The 18,993-nt window shown below is 37.6% G+C and overlaps 1 protein-coding gene across 6 annotated transcripts in view; it reads left to right on the top strand.

The window, feature by feature from the left end:
* Nucleotides 1-18,993, top strand: part of TDRD5 (tudor domain containing 5) — a 95,638-nt gene that overhangs the window by 32,277 nt on the left and 44,368 nt on the right. For all 6 annotated transcript variants that reach the window (XM_025396871.1, XM_025396879.1, XM_025396853.1 and 3 more), the window contains 5 exons: nucleotides 7,917-8,070; nucleotides 10,969-11,141; nucleotides 12,174-12,394; nucleotides 17,252-17,464; nucleotides 17,807-17,873. In XM_025396871.1, coding sequence (XP_025252656.1) covers nucleotides 7,917-8,070; nucleotides 10,969-11,141; nucleotides 12,174-12,394; nucleotides 17,252-17,464; nucleotides 17,807-17,873 — 828 coding nt within the window. The remainder of the gene's footprint in view (nucleotides 1-7,916; nucleotides 8,071-10,968; nucleotides 11,142-12,173; nucleotides 12,395-17,251; nucleotides 17,465-17,806; nucleotides 17,874-18,993) is intronic.

Here is an 18,993-nt window from a genome sequence, read left to right as displayed (position 1 = left end):
AAATAATGCCAGATTGGAACTTTAATCTTCAGGAAGGATTGAATAAAGGATGTAGTAAATATCTGGGCATATATGAAAGACTGCCTTTTTTGATCAGTTAAAATATATGACTGTTTAAAGCAAAAATTACAGCATTAAATAATTGGGTTTATAACATGAACATGTAATGCATATGAAAACTACTGCATAATGAGTGGAGGGGCAGTACCTGGAACTATAGGGTTGCAAGATTCTTATATTTTATTTGAAGTGGTACAGTAAGACTGAAAAGGATGTATGTTGGTTTTGCTGGTGAATTCTGTAAAACATTTAAGGAAGAAATTATATTAGTCATATACAGATTGTTTCTTAAAATAGCAGATAATATTCCCCAACTCATTCTTTTTTTTTTTTTTTCCTTTAAAGAGTCACTGTCACCCAGGCTGGAGTACAGTGGCATGATCTTGGGTTACTGCAGCCTTGAACTTCTGCTCTCAAGTAGTCCTCCTGCCTCAGCCTCCTGAGTAGCTGAGACTACAGACATGTGGCGCCATGCCCAGCCAATTAAAACAAAAAATTGTTTTAGAGACAGGGTCTCACTGTGTTACCCAGACAGGTGTTTAACTCCTGGCCTAAAGCAATCCTCCTACCTCAGCCTCCCAAAGTGCTGAGATTACAGGCATGAGCCACCATGCCTGGCCTCCCCAACTCATTCTATGAATACATTGTTACTAAAAGCTTGACTTAGACATTACAAGAAACCAATTAGGACATGTTTCTCATAACGTGGACACAAAAAGTCTATTACAAAACAGTAGTAAATTGAATTCAGCAATCCCTGAACAAGAGGGGTTTATCCTCAGAATGCAAAGTTGAAGTAACATTTCAAAAGGAATTAAGGTAATTCACCATTTTAATAGAATAATAAGGAAGAAAAGCCATGTGATTATTTTGGTAGCTGCAGAAAAAGAAGTATCAAAATTTAATACCCATCCACAATTGAAGCTCTCAGAAAACTAGGAATAGAGAAGAAATTCCTCCTTCTGATAAAGTGCATTGGTGAAAACCTATTAATATACTTGTCATACTCAATGGTGGAAACACTGAACAATTCGCCCTTAAAATCTGGAACAGGCAAGTATATCCAGTCATATGGCTTCTGTTCAACATTGTATTGCAAGTTCTAACCAGTGTAATAAGAAAAGGAAATAAAAGGCATGAAAACCTAAAAGAGAAAAAGTTAAACTTTATTTGTAGAAAACATGATTGTTCATGTAGAATATACTAAGGAATCCATGAAAAAAGCTACTAGAACTCGTTTATTAGGTCAAATATACAAGGTTAGTATACAGAAATCAATTGTATCTTCATATGTAAGTAGCAAACTATCAGAAAATGAAATTTTAAAAATTCTGTTTATTATATCGTGAGATTACTTGAAAATAAGTTTAACAAAAGAAACATAAATCATGTACACCAAAAACTAATAAACATTGTTGAGAAGTTGAAGAGTAATAAATGGAGAGGTATTACATACTCATGGGTGAGAAGACTCATTATTGATAACATATGAACATGGTAACATTAATGTATGGATTCAATATAGTCCCCATCAAAATTCCTGCAGGCTATTTGTAGATACTAACAAATCCATGAATTTGTCTGGCCATACAGTACATGCTTAGGAGATCCACCCATATACACTGAAGTGATTTTTGAGAGAGGTGCCAAAGGAATTCAAAAGGGATAAGAAAGTATTTTCAGCTCTGGGCATGGTGGTTCTTGTCTGTAACCTCAGCACTTTGGCAGGCTGATACAGAAAGATTACTTAAAACCAGGAGCTTGCAAAAATATTTTCAACAAATGATACTGGAACAACTGAATGCAAGATACAACTGAATACAAAAAAAAAGAAAAGAAAAGAAACCCAACCTCAACCTGACACCATGTACAAAAATTATTTCAAGATGTATCATAGACCTAAATGAAAAAATTAAAGCTCTAAAACTTCTAGAAGAATTAAAATATATTAATGACCTGGACAGGCAAAGGTTTCTTAGGATACAGAAGCAGTATTCAGTTAAAAGAAAACTGATAATGAGACTTCATCAAAATTAGCTTCTATTTAGGAGACCCCATTTAAAATTGAATAGGCAGACCACAGACTGGGAAGAAATATTTACAATCATACATCTAACAAAGGACTTATATTCAGAATACATAAAGACCAGTCTATAGCTCCATAATAGAAAGCCAAACAGTTCTTTTTGTAAATGGCCCAAAGGTTTGAACAGAGACTTCACAAATGCAGATATGAGTGACTGATAAACATATGATAAACTCACATTTTTGGTGCAAGTATAAAATGGTACAACTACTGTAGAAAATGTTCTTACAATTTCCTATAAGTATGTATTTGTCCTTTGACCCAGAATTACACGCCCAGATATTTATTCAAAGTCTGTGTCCTCAAAGACTTACACGATAAAGAGTATTCATAACAGCTTTATACATTATAGCTGCCCAAAACTGGAAATAACCCTACTATTCATCAATAAGGGAATGAATGAAGAGATTGTGGTATGTTTGTACAACAAAATACTATTCCACATTAAAAAGAAGTAAACAGCTGATACATGAACCAGTGTGGATGAATCTGAAAAATAGTTGCTGAAGTAAGTCTCACACAGCAGCATACTGTAGAATGTCTTTTATATGAAATAATACAATAGCCAAAGATAATCTGTGGTGGAAAAAATTGTCTCTAGGGGTGACTGGGAAAGGGAGAACTTTCTGAGGTGATGGAAGTGTTCTGTATCTTGAATAGGGGTTTGGGTTACGCAATTCTGCATTTATCGGGGCTAATTGACTGGGAAACCTAAGTTGTGTGCATTTCACTGTGTGTAAATTTTACCTAAAAGTGAACAGATACTGATTTCTAGTTAATGCTGTAATGCTGGCCTATTTTAGGGTAAAGGCTACTGATGTCTACAGGTCACTTTGAAATGTATATAAAAGATAAGATGGGTTGGTAGATGGATGGATACACAGATGACATAGCAGCTCTATAGTGGTAGAGTTCAGTATCCAGTTCTTTCAACTTTTTCTGTTTGAAATTTTACGTAAGAAAAATCTTAGGGAAAAAAAGGAAAGATAAAGATGATTCAAGAGAAAATGACAGGTATTAAGCAGGCAAAGAAGAGCCAACGTGAGTAATAAAGCCAAAGAAGGAAACAGAATGAATCCTAAAAACTAGAATTCAAGTAAACCTTACTGGAATGGAAGATTTGAGACTAGATGGAAGAACACACTGCGTATCTGACAGTATCAACTCAGAATGACCAAATATCAAATTTCTGGACTTAAAAGAAAAAAATTTGTCCTGGGCATTTAAACAAAAACAGCAAGTGACTTATAAAGGAAACAAAAGTTAAATTATTAGACATTCTCACAGCAATGTTGTAAGCTAGATGAAAAGGGAGTAACTTATTTTATATACCCAAAGCATGAGCCAAAGATTCTCTAGCTAGCAAAACTGACTTTCAGTTCCAGAGAGCCAGACCAGCTATTATCACCATGCAAGAATTCAAGAACTGTTGTTCCCATGAGCCCTTCCTGAGGAATCTACTGGAGAATGAACATCAGAAAACCAAAATCACACTAGAGAGACATTGATAAAAGGACTGAAAGTGAATGCCATTTACATAACTAAGATCAAATGAGGGTTGGGGGGAGAGAATGCAGTATTTAGTGGCAATGTACTCTGCTAATGTAGACAAAGTACAGTTACACAAAATAGTGGAAGAAGAAAGGGTGAGCATATGCAAGATTATTTTGTTTTGATTATATTGGTGGTAGTATTCTGAGACCATTGTATAATTTGATATAAAGCAAATGAATAATTAGGAGATAATTCAAATTGTATATACAAGGATATCCTAGTTACATAAATTGAGTTTGGAACGTCTTGTCATACCAGACCAGCAAGGAAGCTATTTAAAACTAGGTTCACCAATGAGATCACTTGGACTCGGGAAGGGGAACATCACACACCGGGGCCTATTATGGGGAGGGGGGAGGGGGGAGGTATTGCACTGGGAGTTATACCTGATGTAAATGACGAGTTGATGGGTGCAGCACACCAACATGGCACAAGTATACATATGTAACAAACCTGCACGTTGTGCACATGTACCCTAGAACTTAAAGTATAATAATAATAAAACTAAAAAAAATTTAAAAAAATAAAATAAAATTAGGTTCACATTAAATAGCTTAGGAATTCACTTGAAGAATTATTTCAGGCTACAATAAGGATAATAATTGCAATATTTTGAAGCCCATCAAATATATCTAATTCTGTGAGTTTATATGATACTAAAAAAAACTGATGACTCAACATAGAGGATGATGGAACTAATTCACTTTCTTTAAAAATGGTAGCCGGGCGCGGTGGCTCAAGCCTGTAATCCCAGCACTTTGGGAGGCCGAGACGGGCGGATCACGAGGTCAGGAGATCGAGACCATCCTGGCTAACACGGTGAAACCCGTCTCTACTAAAAAATACAAAAAACTAGCCGGGTGAGGTGGCGGGCGCCTGTAGTCCCAGCTGCTCGGGAGGCTGAGGCAGGAGAATGGCATAAACCCGGGAGGCGGAGCTTGCAGTGAGCTGAGATCTGGCCACTGCACTCCAGCCTGGGTGACAGAACGAGACTCTGTCTCAAAAACGACAACAACAAAAAAAAAGTAAATAAAGAGAGCCAATCGCTTACCTTGGCATTCCTAAATGAATTTATACAGCTGCATAAGCAAAGAACAGGAGGGGAAGCATACATCTATAGAGTGTTCCAACTAAATAATGAAAAGGAATTGACAGAATGCTGCTATTAAAACTCTCAAAGTAATGCATCTAGAAATTGACTAATAATGGCTCTTAACAACACAAAAAAAGAGATGACCAGATATTATGTGCCCCTCTTTAGAACATAGCATCACTTATAGTATTGTCAAAGAGATCAAACATAAATCTAATCAAGCCTGTGGGGATATCCATTATGCTAATTTGCAGGAAATAAAGTGTTTGTACTATAAGATTGTCAGACCTTGAGGAAACAAAACCATGTAAACAGGATATATACACATATTTGAAGGCATAAATCTAAACTCTAAGAAAAGGATAATTAAAATTTGGTTGAAGATGGAAGGAAAGTATGGAGGGTAGGAGTAGAAATATATCAATTTCTTTCTTTTCTTTTTTTTTTTTTTAAAGACAGGATCTTGCTGTTACCCAAGCTGTAGTGCAGTGGCACAATCCTCACTGCAGCTTCAGCCTCCCGGGTAGCTGGGATTACAGGCACATGCCACCATGCCCAGCTAAGTTTTGTTTTTTTTTTTTAAGTTGTAGAGGCAGAGTCTCGTTATGTTGCCCAGGCTGGTCTCTAACTCCTGGTCTCAAGCAGTCCCTCCTGCCTCAGCCTCCCAAAGTGCTAGGATAACAGACATGAGCCTCTGTTCCCAGCCCATCAATTTCTTCATTGCTCATAGTTGGGAGCCAGTAAAGCAGAAAGCATAACAAAGGAATTAGGATAAAATATATCTGACATAATAAATTGACTAACCTTTTAAAAGAAACTGAGTCTCAGGATCAGATAGCAAAACTCAACTGTGTTTCATGTACTGATATAGTAATTGAAAAAAAGCAAGATGTACCTAGTATATGTAATCTATTATGTTGAATCATGTTTGAGTTTTGATAATTTCTGGAACGTTTTAACAAGGAACTGGCAATACTGATTACTTCCAGGGAAGTGATTGCTAGGTGACTGAGGAATTTTTTGTTGTTGTTTTGTTTTTTGCCAATTTAACTGAAGTATTTATTTTTAAAATAGTTCCTGATTAAACTCACATCCTGCTTTTTAATAATCAGTCACTCAGCATCATTACAGTTTACCAAAATACAGATACATTCTAAAGGAGAATGTGATTTCTGAATAAGAGCCGTCAAGTCAAAATGATTGAGAAATCCAGATGAGCACTGTGTTCTCATCTGCTTGTTTCTCTTGGTGCAGAGGAGAAAGCTGGAAGATGGCAACTTAACATTTTGATGACCGATTTAGCAGATAACAACCCAATATAAAACTCAAAAATAAATTCACAACATAAATTGAGGAAACCGAAGCTTATTCACTTTAAAAACCAAAAGGATGGAGAATAATATATTAAAATTCAAATGGGAGACTACCTGAAGAGCCAAGATGAGGATACATATCAGAAGGTCTTCCACTGAGAGCATTAAAATTTGTATTAAAAAGATAATTTGCACGATAAGTTTTTCAATATGAAATGCATCTAAAGAATGAAGATAGAAGTGATTCAACAACAAAAAAGTCTCTTTAGATGTAGCAGGTTTTGTTTTGTTTTTTAGGCTCAGAAATAAGCAAATTTGTCACCTTAGGATAATACATACAATAAATGCAACATATTTATTGTCTTTCTTAGAATAATACCTACAATAGCTGCAAAATATGAAGACTGAAGGCAGCTTTGGGAGAACATTTCACTTTTAACCCTTTGGAGTAGATTTTGTTTAACGTTTTAAGAATTTATGTAGGATAGAGTTATTATAGATGAGTGAAACTAAAACAATGTTGGTGATGCTTTTGACTATGGAATAAGTAACTGATGATAGACGGTCCTTTTAAGACATATAAAATGTTTTCTGTTTAAGGAATGTATTCTGTGTATCTATCCCATATATATTGTCTCCTGTCTTCATTTGGTATGACTTCTTTTCTAAGGCAAGAAAATCAAACTGTATGCTATGGGAAATACACCGATAGATATCTGCTCATTTATTCCAACTTCTTTTTTTTTTTTTTTTTTTTTTTTTTTTGAGACGGAGTCTCGCTCTGTAGCCCAGGCTAGAGTGCAGTGGCCGGATCTCGGCTCACTGCAAGCTCCGCCTCCCGGGTTCACGCCATTCTCCGGCCTCAGCCTCCCGAGTAGCTGGGACTACAGGCGCCCGCCACCTCGCCCGGCTAGTTTTTTGTATTTCTTAGTAGAGACGGGGTTTCACCGTGTTAGCCAGGATGGTCTCGATCTCCTGACCTCGTGATCCACCCGTCTCGGCCTCCCAAAGTGCTGGGATTACAGGCTTGAGCCACCGCGCCCGGCCTTTTTTTTTTTTTTTTGAGATGGAGTCTCACTCTGTCACCCACGGAGTGCAGTGGCGCAACCTTGGCTCACAGCAAGTTCCACCTCTAGGGTTCACGCCATTCTCCAGCCTCAGCCTCACGAGTAGCTGGGACTACAGGTGCCCGCCAGCATGCCCGGCTAATTTTTTGTATTTTTAGTAGAGATGGGGTTTCACCGTGTCAGACAGGATGGTCTTGGTCTCCTGACCTTGTGATCCACCCACCTCGGCCTCCCAAAGTGCTGGGATTACAGGCATGAGCCACCGTGCCTGGCCTTTATTCCAGCTTCTAAGGCGAAATAATAAAATTTAAGGAAATATTTTTAAACAATAATTTCTCTACATGTTGAAAGTGATATTGAATATTATCTTTATTGGAAAATAGAGAAATGCCAATAGTTTTATTACAACTGTTGTAATTTGTGCATTCCCTTCTTGTTTTTTTTTAAAGAAGACTTGCTTTATATTCAGACGTTAAAAATGAGAAGTGAAAAGCGCCCACCCTAACTTTTACTTTAGTTTACCACATGCTCTAAAAGGAACTTGACATTGACCTAGAAGTTTTATGGTAAGGGATTATTGGTCACTTGGTTTGTTTTGTACTGGTATGGAAGTGAGCCTTTACTCTTTAATACTTGAGTTCATTGACCATTTAAGATTTAGTTTGGTTGTCCAAGGACAACTGTATATGTTATATATCTGTTACCTGATGCTGTTTCATGTAATTTCTATTTTCTTGTGACAGGTGATTTTTAAAGAGCAACTATCACCAAAAAAATTAGGCTTCTTAAATGTGACAGAACTTGTTGGAGCTCTTAGTGACATTCTCCATGTTGAGTTCAGGGAAGGACAGCAAGACTTACTAGTATTTGATGTGGATAAGAAGCCTCTACCACCTGGTGAGTAGAACTACAGTATGATGCAAACCTCATTTTTATTGTCCTCATGAGGACAAAGAAAACACGAAATAATGCCTAGCCATGAAATGTTTTATATAATGACCGCCTTTCTGGTGGTATTTGTTGTAATAAGGTTAATCTGTATTATTAATAAAAATTATCTGAATTTTAAAATTTTGCTTTCTTTGGCCGGGTGCAGTGGCTCACGTCTGTAATCCCAGCACTTTGGGAGGCCAAGGTGGGCGGATCACGAGGTCAGGAGATCGAGACCATCCTGGTTAACACGGTGAAACCCCGTCTCTACTAAAAATACAAAAAAACCAGCCGGGTGTGTTGGCGGGTGCCTGTGGTCCCAGATACTCAGGAGGCAGAAGCAGGAGAATGGCGTGAACCCAGAAGGCGGAGCTTGCAGTGAGCCGAGATCATGCCACTGCACTCCAGCCTGGGAGACAGAGCGAGACTCTGTCTCAAAAAAAAAATTTTTTTTTTTGCTTTCTTCATTGTGTAGATTTTTTGATAATTCTGAAGGAAATAAAGTTTCTAAAATGGTGATCTGATAGTGCAGTGGTTCTTAACTCAGGCCATGCATCAAAAGCTTTTTAGAAATATATGGAGATGCAGAATAAATGGGTGTGCGTTGGGACCCAGCACTTGTATTTTTTAAAATAAACTTTCAATTTTAGGATAATTTTAGTGTTACAGAAAAATTATAAAGGTAGTACAGAGTTCCCATATACCTGTCACCCAGTTTCTTCTAATATTAATGTCTTATTTACCATGATACATTTATCAAAACTAAGAAATTAACGTTATACATTGCTAGTAACGAAACTCCAGACTTTATTCTGATTTTACCAGTTTTTCCAAGAATGTCCTTTTTCTGTTTCTGTATCCACTCCAGGATAATACCACATTGCATTTAGGGCACTTGATTTGTGTTTTGTTTTTTTGGATGGGGGAACCTTCTTTTTCTTTTGAAGTTTTTATTGAGATAATTTTAGATTCACATGGAGTTGTAAGAAATAATACAGTATGATCCCATGTACCTTTTACCCAGTTTCTCCAATGGCAACACCTCACAAAACTAGATTGCAGTATGGTACTTGTATTTTTATAAGCTTGAATGAGTGGTTATGATAGACAGGTTTTTTTTTCCCCAAATGTAACTACCTTTATTGATTTTTCTGATTATTAAAGTAACTCATGTTCATTCTAAAAATATATAAACAGCACAGATGAGTAGAGAGAGAACATTTTCTATTATTTTATCCCCCCCCAAAATAATGCTGTTAGAATATTTATATAGCCTCCAAGAGTTTTTCCAATGAATATGTAAGACATAGATAGATCTTTTTTTTTTAAATCACAAAAGCTGCACATGCTTGTTTAAACAATTCCAACAATACAGAGGTAACTATCATTAATAGTTTTAGTGTGTTTATTTCTGGACCTCTTCTGTATGATATAGCTAATTATCACATGTATAATTTTTCCTACACAAAACAGTAGTATATAAATACAAATTTACCTCAACTTTTGATGGGGTTCTGTCCCAATAAACCCACCATAAGCAGACAGTGCATTTAATACACCTAGCCTACTGAACATCAGACCTTGGCCTGGCCTACCTTAAACATGCTCAGAATACTTACGTTAGCCTACAGTTGGGCAAAATCATCTAATACAAAGCTTATTTTATACTAAAGTGTTGAATATCACCTGTAATTTATTGAATACTGTACTGAAAGTGAAAAACAGTGTTGTATGGGTACTGGAAGTATGGTTTCTAATGAATGTGTATCACTTTCATACCATAAGAAAGTCAAACCACTGTGGACATCTGTATTGTGTGAATCCTTGTTTCTTACACTTCATATACTGTGGATGTTTTTTGTATTAGTACAAACAAGCTTATTTCATCATTTGAAATTACATATAATTATAATGTACTTAACCAGTCTTCTACTGATGGACATTAGGATTGTTTCCGTTTTTCACCATCACAAAAAAATACAGTGACAAATATTCTTGTACCTACATCTTTGTGTACTTATGACTTCATTTTTTAAGTAGTCACCATGCTTGTAGGTCTATCTGGAGTCTGTTTTTTGTTGTTTTTTTTTTTGAGGTGGAGTCTTGCTCTGTTGCCCAGGCTGGAGTGCAATGGTGCGATCTTGGCTCACTGCAACCTCCGCCTCCCAGGTTCAAGTGATTCTCCTGCCTCGGCCTCCCAAGTAGCTAGGACTACAGGCGCCCGCCACCATGCCCGACTAATTTTTGTATTTTTAGTAGAGATGGGGTTTCGTCATATTGGCCAGGCTGGTCTCGAACTCCTGACCTTGTGATTCTCCTGCCTCGGCCTCCCAAAGTCCTGGAATTACAGACGTGAGCCACCGCACCCGGCCCGGAGTCTGTTTTAATGTGCCAGTCTCTTGTAGTTATCATACACATGTAAATTTGAACACAATACGTTATTAACTTTAACATTTCCTAAGAATTAAGGAATTGTATTATGGAATGTTAAGTAGGTACATACATTCTATGTTAAGCAACGAAGAATGTTCCCTGTTTAATTTGAACAAGAAGTAAATTGAAATCAAGATGCTGAAAAAAATTAAGTCTTTTACTAAAGTTTAAGATACCTTATCAGATCACAAGCCTCCCTCCCCCAGCACAAATAATTTAAGATTTGTTCCCATCTAGAACTTCCCTTATATTTCGCCATACGGAAAGGTCTGCAAAGACAGGTTTATATCTCTCATTTATCATTGTCTTTCCAGCATCTGGTGTGTTGAAAGTGCTTAGTAATGGTTGTACAGCTATTTAACAAATATGCATAGGCTGCTGTATTGGCCATTTGAGATGGAGTTGTTTCATCAGTCAGAAATTTGTGTTCAGTTCAATCAGATAAGAAAATAGAAGCCAAAGCTTGTGTCTCCAGTCCACCTAGAAATTCATTGTCTACTGTTGCTGTCAAAGAGACTGTATGGAATTGCCCTTCAAAAAAACAAAAAGAGCCACAACAGAAGATTTGCAAGAAGCCTAATGTGGTAGTAAAGCCTTTACAGCTGGTGAGTGAGGTTTAAAGACTTTGTGCACTGGATATTCAGCACTATGGAAAGTAAATGTATGTTTCTTTAAACCAAAATTCTTTTTAGAAAAGTCTTATTTCTGGATATATCATTTATTAGAAGAAATCATCTTTGTACTGAAGTTATATCATATAGCATTCTTTCTAGTTTTCAGTCTTTTCTATAGCTTGCTTTTCCTCAAGGCTCCTTTTAAAGTTTTCAGATGGTTTTGAGAGTTGACAGCTCTCTCATGATGTCTTGAAAACCCACAGGGGCTTTAGAGGGAAAAAATGAGAGGCTTTGTTTTGGCTGTGTGCCTCAACACTGCTGCAAATTGCCTCTACACCCATCCTCAATTATAGGGTGCTTTTTTTTTTTCTTTTATTACTTCCACACACAATTCACCATTTTTGTGTTTTCATCTCCCGTTACTTATTTTGTTGTTATTAAGGATCATTGCTTGCTCTTTTCCCCTTCTACCCTCTCTACCTGGTTTCTTTCATGGAAGGAAAAAGTTTTGTTTGGAGAGCTTGCTATATTTTCTGGAGGAAAATAGAAGGCCTAGAGGAAAACAGTATGTTTCAGAATGAGAGTATTTGACAAATCCTGCTTTTGATTGGAAGATTAGTCTGCAATTTAACCTATTAAAGTTACCTTTGACTGCCGATATGTTTGAGTAGGACTTCACTTGGTTCAGCCTGAATGTTTGAAGTATCATATTTTCAATTTTGTATAGGGCAATTGTGTAACACTTTAAACTCTATACCTAATGTCATAAGGCAGTAGTTTTCATATTTTAACATAGGTAAGAATCACCCAGAGAATTTTTTTAAATGCATAATTGTGGGCCCCATTCCCAGGCCTTCTGAATCAGTAAGTCTGAGCTAGAGTTCAAGAATCTGTATTTGTATAATTTCCCAAGTGATTCTGATAAAGGTGGTTCATGAAATATACTTTGAGAAACATGCCATGGGGTTTGAAATGTCACCAAGAGATTTTTAATGTTTTGTTTTTTTTTTTCCTAACTTATAGCAAGTAGAAACAAACAAATCACAGCTCAACCTGGCAATGGCAAATCATGACATCCCGCCAGATGCTGTGCCGGACAAGAAATTATGCAGACTCCCACCATTAGACACCAGTTCCCTCGTAGGGGTCTTTGTGGAGTATATCATCTCTCCCAGTCAATTCTACATCCGGATCTATAGCAGGGATTCGTCAGAGTTACTCGAAGACATGATGATTGAAATGCGGTAGGAGTCTGTCGTTTTCAATGTGTTTTTCACGTATCTCTTTTTTTGTTGTTTTGTTTAACTTTTTTTTTTTAATACTTTAAGTTCTAGGGTACATGTGCACAATATGCAGGTTTGTTACATATGTATACATGAGCCATGTTGGTGTGCTGCACCCATTAACTCGTCATTTACATTAGGTATATCTCCTAATGTTATCCCTCCCCTCTCCCCACAATAGGACCCAGTGTGTGATGTTCCCCTTCCTGTGTCCAAGTGATCTCATTGTTCAGTTCCCACCTATGAGTGAGAACATGTGGCATTTGGTTTTCTGTTCTTGGAATAATTTGCTGAGAATGATGGTTTCCAGCTGCATCCATGTCCCTACAAGGGACACAAACTCATCCTTTTTTATGGCTGCACAGTATTCCATGGTGTGTATGTGCCACATTTTCTTAATCCAGTCTGTCACTGATGGACATTTGGGTTGATTCCAAGTTTTTTCCGTTGTGAATAGTGTCACAATAAACATACATGTGCATGTGTCTTAATAGCAGCATGACTTATAATCCTTTGGGTATATCCCCAGTAGTGGGATGGCTGGGTCAAATGGTATTTACTAGTTCTAGATCACATATCTCTTAAATCAGCAGTTCTCAAACTTTTTGGTTTCAGGACTCTTAAAAATTAAAGACCCAAGAGAGCTTTTGTTTATCAGTATTTATTGTATAGAAATTAAAACTGTAAAATTTTAATATTAAAATAATTCTTGTGTTAATATAAATAACATTTTTATGAAAATAACTTTATTTAAAAATTTAGAAGGGTGGCATTGTTTTATACTTTCACAGATCTCTTTAATGTCTGGCTTAATAGAAGAAAGTTGACTTTTCATATTTGCTTCTGCATTTAATCTGTTGAGATATGTTGTTTTGGTTGAAGTATCTGAAGACATCTGGCCTCACACCAATGTGTAGTCTGGGAAAAAGTATTTTAACAGCTTTTTCAGAAAATTGTGAATATGCTTTTTTGATAGTATGCTAAAACTTGAGAAATCGTAGTTTCTCAAATGTTGTTTGGAATTTGAACTTTTTGTACTCTATTATGTTAAACCCCATTGGTCTGCCTTTACAATTTGAATGAATCTAAGACTGGCTGTGTAATTGCTGGCCCTGGTGCAAAATTAAAATGCAGGGCTCCCTGTTTAAAAGTTACTAATTTCAAGATGGCAACAGCAGAATATTAAAGCAAGGACAAAGCTGCTTCTAAGCATGGATTCAGACTATCCCTGAATGGGTCATACAACTTTATAATACCATGTATTGGTCATTTGGAAATAACTAGTTTGCTGAATTATGCGGATCTTCCAAATGTTGACACATTTCATTATGCAGTATAAAAATATCACATTAATATCATCACTGATCTCATAAGAAAAGTATTTAGTAGGCCGGGCGCGGTGGCTCACGCTTGTAATCCCAGCACTTTGGGAGGCCGAGGTGGGCGGATCACGAGGTCAGGAGATCGAGACCACAGTGAAACCCCGTCTCTACTAAAAATACAAAAAATTAGCCGGGCGTGGTGGCGGGCGCCTGTAGTTCCAGCTACTTAGGAGGCTGAGGCAGGAGAATGGCCTGAACCCAGGAGGCGGAGCTTGCAGTGAGCCGAGATGGCGCCACTGCACTCCAGCCTGGGCTACAGAGGGAGACTCTGTCTCAAAAAAAAAAAAAAAAAAAAAAAAAAAAGAAAAGTATTTAGTATTGGGAAGCTGTCAAGCTCACAGTGGTGGATGCAACATTTCCAAAATCTTTTTACTCGAAAGTTTGATTTTTATCATTGACAACGTGTACTGTGAGTTGTTTTCCTTGAAGTGACAAGCTTGCTTCATTGTTGAAAAATGTGTGTCAAAAACCCAAGTCTGCTTTCTGGTGGTTCTTTAAAGCAAAAATGATATGAAAGAAATGGCTAGTTCATCTTCCAGGTCAAAATCATGTTTATGGACTATACTTTGAGAACTACTAACTTACATTATCTCTTTTCTCTACTAAAAACTGTCCTTTGATAGCAAACAGCATGTAAAATGTGGACATTTTCAACCACTTTAGATTTATTCATGAACAACAATGTCTGATTTATATATTGTTTTTATAGAAGAATAATTTATTTCGTTTTATTTTGTATCTCAAAAAATATTCCATGTTTTAAACTTGACAACAGTATGTATTCTTCTACTCCAGGACACCTGGCGTAATGTAAGTCGCATAATCACTTAGTAAAAATATATATTCCATTCCAGTATGCCTATGGGACATTTGTACATGTTTTAAAAGCACACTTGCTGGCTCTGTGACCTTGAAGTTACTTTACTTCTCTGGGCCTAGTTGTCTTATCTCCAAAATGAGATAATAATAGTACCTACTTCACAGAGTTCTAAAAATTAAAGTACTTGGAGCATAGCCCAAATGTTGGCGGCTATTATTATTAATACTATAGACTGGGTATAGTGTGGTTCATGCCTGTAAACTTGGCACTTTGGGAAGCCAAGGTGGGAGGACTGCTTGAGCCCAGAAGTTCAAGATTCATTTGGGCAACATAGTGAGACCCTGTATCTACAAAAGAAATTTAAAAATTAGCTGGGCATGATGGTGCATGCCTGTAGTCCCAGCTCCCCAGGAGTCAAGGCTGCAGTGAGTCATGATTGTGCTACTGCATTCCAGCCTGGGCAACAGAGTGAGACCCTGTCTGGAAAAAAAAATACTGTAACTACTGTGTGTGCTTGGTGTCAGAATGTTGAGGCACTTGCACTACAAGGATAAGTAAGACATGGTCCTTTGCCTTTGTGAATACCATGGTTAGCTTAGGAAGATGGGAGATACATGGGATATTGTAAAAGGAAGTCATTCTGCCTGGGCAAGGTTGGGGAAAGCTTCACAAAAGAGATAATTGAGCTAGGCCTCAAAAACAAGAATTTGCCAGTCAAGGAGGTTATGAGTAGGTATAATCAGGTCCAGTCGTTGGAACCAAGGCCAACATTAACAAAGGAGTAAGTGGTGTGCCTTGGAAACAGCAATAAGGAAGTGACGTTAGCACCAGGTGAGGTTGCAGGAGTCGGGAAGTGGGAGACAGTGACTGGATGTGATGCCGAAAGACTAAGAAAAAGCTAGATTCTGAATACCATGGGAAGATGTTTTATCTTATTCTGTAGACAGTGGGGAAGCACTGATGGTTTTAAGAAAGCCATTGGAGTGAAGGGACGAAGATCTATTGGTGGATTAGTGTTGATGAGAGTGAGACTAGAAAGGAAGAAATAAATAGGAAAATGAAAATTGCCAGGTGACAAGACCAGTGTTGAGAAGAATAAGAAAGGGAAGGAGATGATGAAAACTGTTTGCTTTAGAGACTGGATAGGTTTGAGCTGGGTTGAAAGCTTATTAGTAGAAGTTTACCTGTGGTGTCTCTAAGTTGACCATGAGAGTCATTGGCAACGTTGAATAGATGGTATGAGTTAGGATTAGGTTTAGCCACTGTTAGATATAACTTTATCATAGTAGCTTAAAGAAGATAAAAGTTTATTTCTTCTTCCCATAATAGTCCAAATATACACAATACATTCTGATATGATAGCTCTGTGGTGGGAGGGGGACGCAGGTGTAGCATCTTGCTGCTCCAGAATAGTGTGTTGTCCCTGTTCACGTGGTCTTGGGTGTGACTGACCACTACCACTACCCAGTCCTCCTGCCAGTTAGTGGGGAGAGGAAAAAGAAGTGGGGGGATGGGAGAGATACCTGTTTTATTAAAAGACACAACTCAGAATTTTCACTTTTGAAACTGTGGGTAAAATACACATTAAATGTACTCATTTTAACTATGTACACTTTTGCTCATATCCCATTGGCCAAAATTTAGCATTCACATAGCCACAGCTAGATGCAGGAGAGCTTGGGAAACCTGAATGACCATTTACCCAGTTAAATGGTGGGAGAATCTACTACTAGAGAAAAGAGAAAGATGAGAATGAGTATTGAGGAACAAGTAGCATGTCTTCCATATAGTTGGAAATATTCCAGTTTTGAAGTGCAGAAAGGATACAGGGCCTTCTAGAGATAGATTGAGAATTAACAATTGATCAGTAGTATGGTATAAGACATGAAAATGGGTGAGACAGTATATAGCAAGAACAATAGCTAATATTTGAGTGCTTACTATATGTGTACACTGTCCTAAACTTTCAGATGTTTTAACACATGTTTTATTTTTATCATCCCCATCCTGAACAAGGAAACTGAAGCACAGAAAGATTGTCACACAACTGGTAAATGAGGGAGTCAGGATTTGGACCCAGGCTATTGGTTCCTAAGCTTATGTTATACTTCCTAAAGATAAGACCCCAGTGAACCTCAACATTTAATGCAATACAGAGCCAATAAAAAAATAACTGTTGACAAAGAAGTAGAGAATTGTGTCTTAGAAACTAGGAAGGGGTTTGAAACAGGACAGGGTAACGCTGCAGCAAGATCATGTGTATTGAAGGCTGAGGAGAGAGGCTGCTGGATTTGGGAGCCATCAAGTCGTTGATGTCTTAAAACTAATTTATCCTAGGAAGTACTGGGGAATGAAGTTGGGGTACATTCTATCCAGCAGAGAATGTGAGATCAGAAAATGAGTATGTAAGTTTCTCTTTGAAGAAGTTTGTTGATGAAGAGATGGGACTCAGATAAGAAAAAACAATTAATTGGTATTAATGAGCATTAACAATTTGACAAAGTCAAAATTTTTTTCTTTGCTTTTTGCCAAGACTTTCTGGCTTGATACATTGATAAAAATTATCTTTAATTTTTTCTTCCCCTATGGATTTCTCTGTATTATGGAATTCCACAGGCGCTGTTATTCTAATCAGCTGGTTTCTGATCGATATGTCATGCCAGAATGTTTTATTCAGCCGGGACATCTCTGTTGTGTGAGGATTTCTGAGGATAAGTGGTGGTATCGGGTCATTATCCATCGAGTCCTTGGGAAACAGGAAGTTGAAGTATTCTACCCAGACTTTGGAAATATTGGAATTGTTCAGAAGTCCTCCCTGAGGTTCCTCAAGTGAGTTGAATTGAATTAGAACAATGGATGAATTAAATTTTGAATCGCAGTGTTGAAGCTCTGTGGGGTTGGGATCTCTCTTTTCTCTTGCCTTCCTTCCTCCAGTCCTTCCTTCCTTCCTTCCCTTCCTTCTTTCTTCTTAGTGCATATTTGACAACTGGGTCATTTCGTTTCACAGAGGGATTGTAACTCCTGTGTTGTCTTTTACATGACACTGAATTTTGAATGTACGATGAGACTACGTTTTCGTCTCTTATTAAGAAAGTGATTTTTTGGGTCATGCTAAGAGGTGCATTTAAATAGCAGGAAGATTTAACTTATATATTTGATTATCTATTGCAGGTGCTGCTACACAAAGCTTCCAGCTCAGGCTATCCCTTGTTCTTTGGCTTGGGTGAGACCAGTAGAGGTATGTTTGCTTCTCTCCCATTTAATCAGCAAACACTTGAGTGCCTATTATGTGCCAAGAACAGTTTTACATGCTCAGGATATAAAGATAAAACATAGAACCAACCCTCAAAGAAGTCAGTGTATAGAGTATGGAAGACAGACATGTAGACAGAAATTGTTATGCCATATAAAATTTGCTATAGGAGAGGTTTCAAGAATGTATAATAGAGGTGCAAAAGGAAGATTGCTTGTTTCTGTCCAAGGTAATCAGGGAGGCATTTGCGTGGCACTTTGAAGGAAGATTAGGAAGATAACTAGATGAAAAAAGAAAGGCATTCCAAGCAAAGAGAGAGTAGCATGAAACATCTCAAATGGGAGAAATTTTAAGTAGTTCTGTTTGGCTACAGAATATAGGATGAGCTAATGTGGGTGCATGGTAGAAAATGTCAAAGAAATAGGAGCCTAATGTGAAGACCCATGTTCAGAAGTCTGAACATTGTCGTCCTTTAGAGGCTGGGGAGCAACTAAAGGATGTAAATAGGAAACTGCCACCGACAGATAACATGTTTTCAAGATAATTCTCTAGCAACATTTTGGCAGAGGTTTGAGGTGGAATGGAGCAGGAGTCATTTTCATGTATGTAGGTGCATTTTTGTAGTTATAATTATCTTATGTACCTAACTTTGCATTTTTCCTTCAGAACTCTTACTAGCGCATACCTGTACATTTATTATGCCGTATTTGTCTGCTTAATCTATCAGTTGCTCACATATAAATGGATTTTAAAAATATTTTTTATCTGAAAAACTCTGTAAAGAAGAAAGAAAAGGGCCGGGCGCGGTGGCTCAAGCCTGTAATCCCAGCACTTTGGGAGGCCGAGACGGGCGGATCACGAGGTCAGGAGATCGAGACCATCCTGGCTAACACAGTGAAACCCCGTCTCTACTAAAAATACAAAAAACTAGCCGGGCGAGGTGGCGGGCGCCTGTAGTCCGAGCTACTCCGGAGGCTGAGGCAGGAGAATGGCGCAAACCCGGGAGGCGGAGCTTGCAGTGAGCTGAGATCCGGCCACTGCACTCCAGCCCAGGCTACAGAGCAAGACTCCGTCTCAAAAAAAAAAAAAAAAAAAAAAAAAAAAA

This window comes from Theropithecus gelada, chromosome 1 (assembly GCF_003255815.1).
Source record: "Theropithecus gelada isolate Dixy chromosome 1, Tgel_1.0, whole genome shotgun sequence".
Lineage (NCBI taxonomy): Eukaryota > Metazoa > Chordata > Mammalia > Primates > Cercopithecidae > Theropithecus > Theropithecus gelada.
The sequence above is the reverse complement of the archived record's forward strand: the minus strand, read 5'-3'. Positions and strand labels throughout refer to the sequence as shown.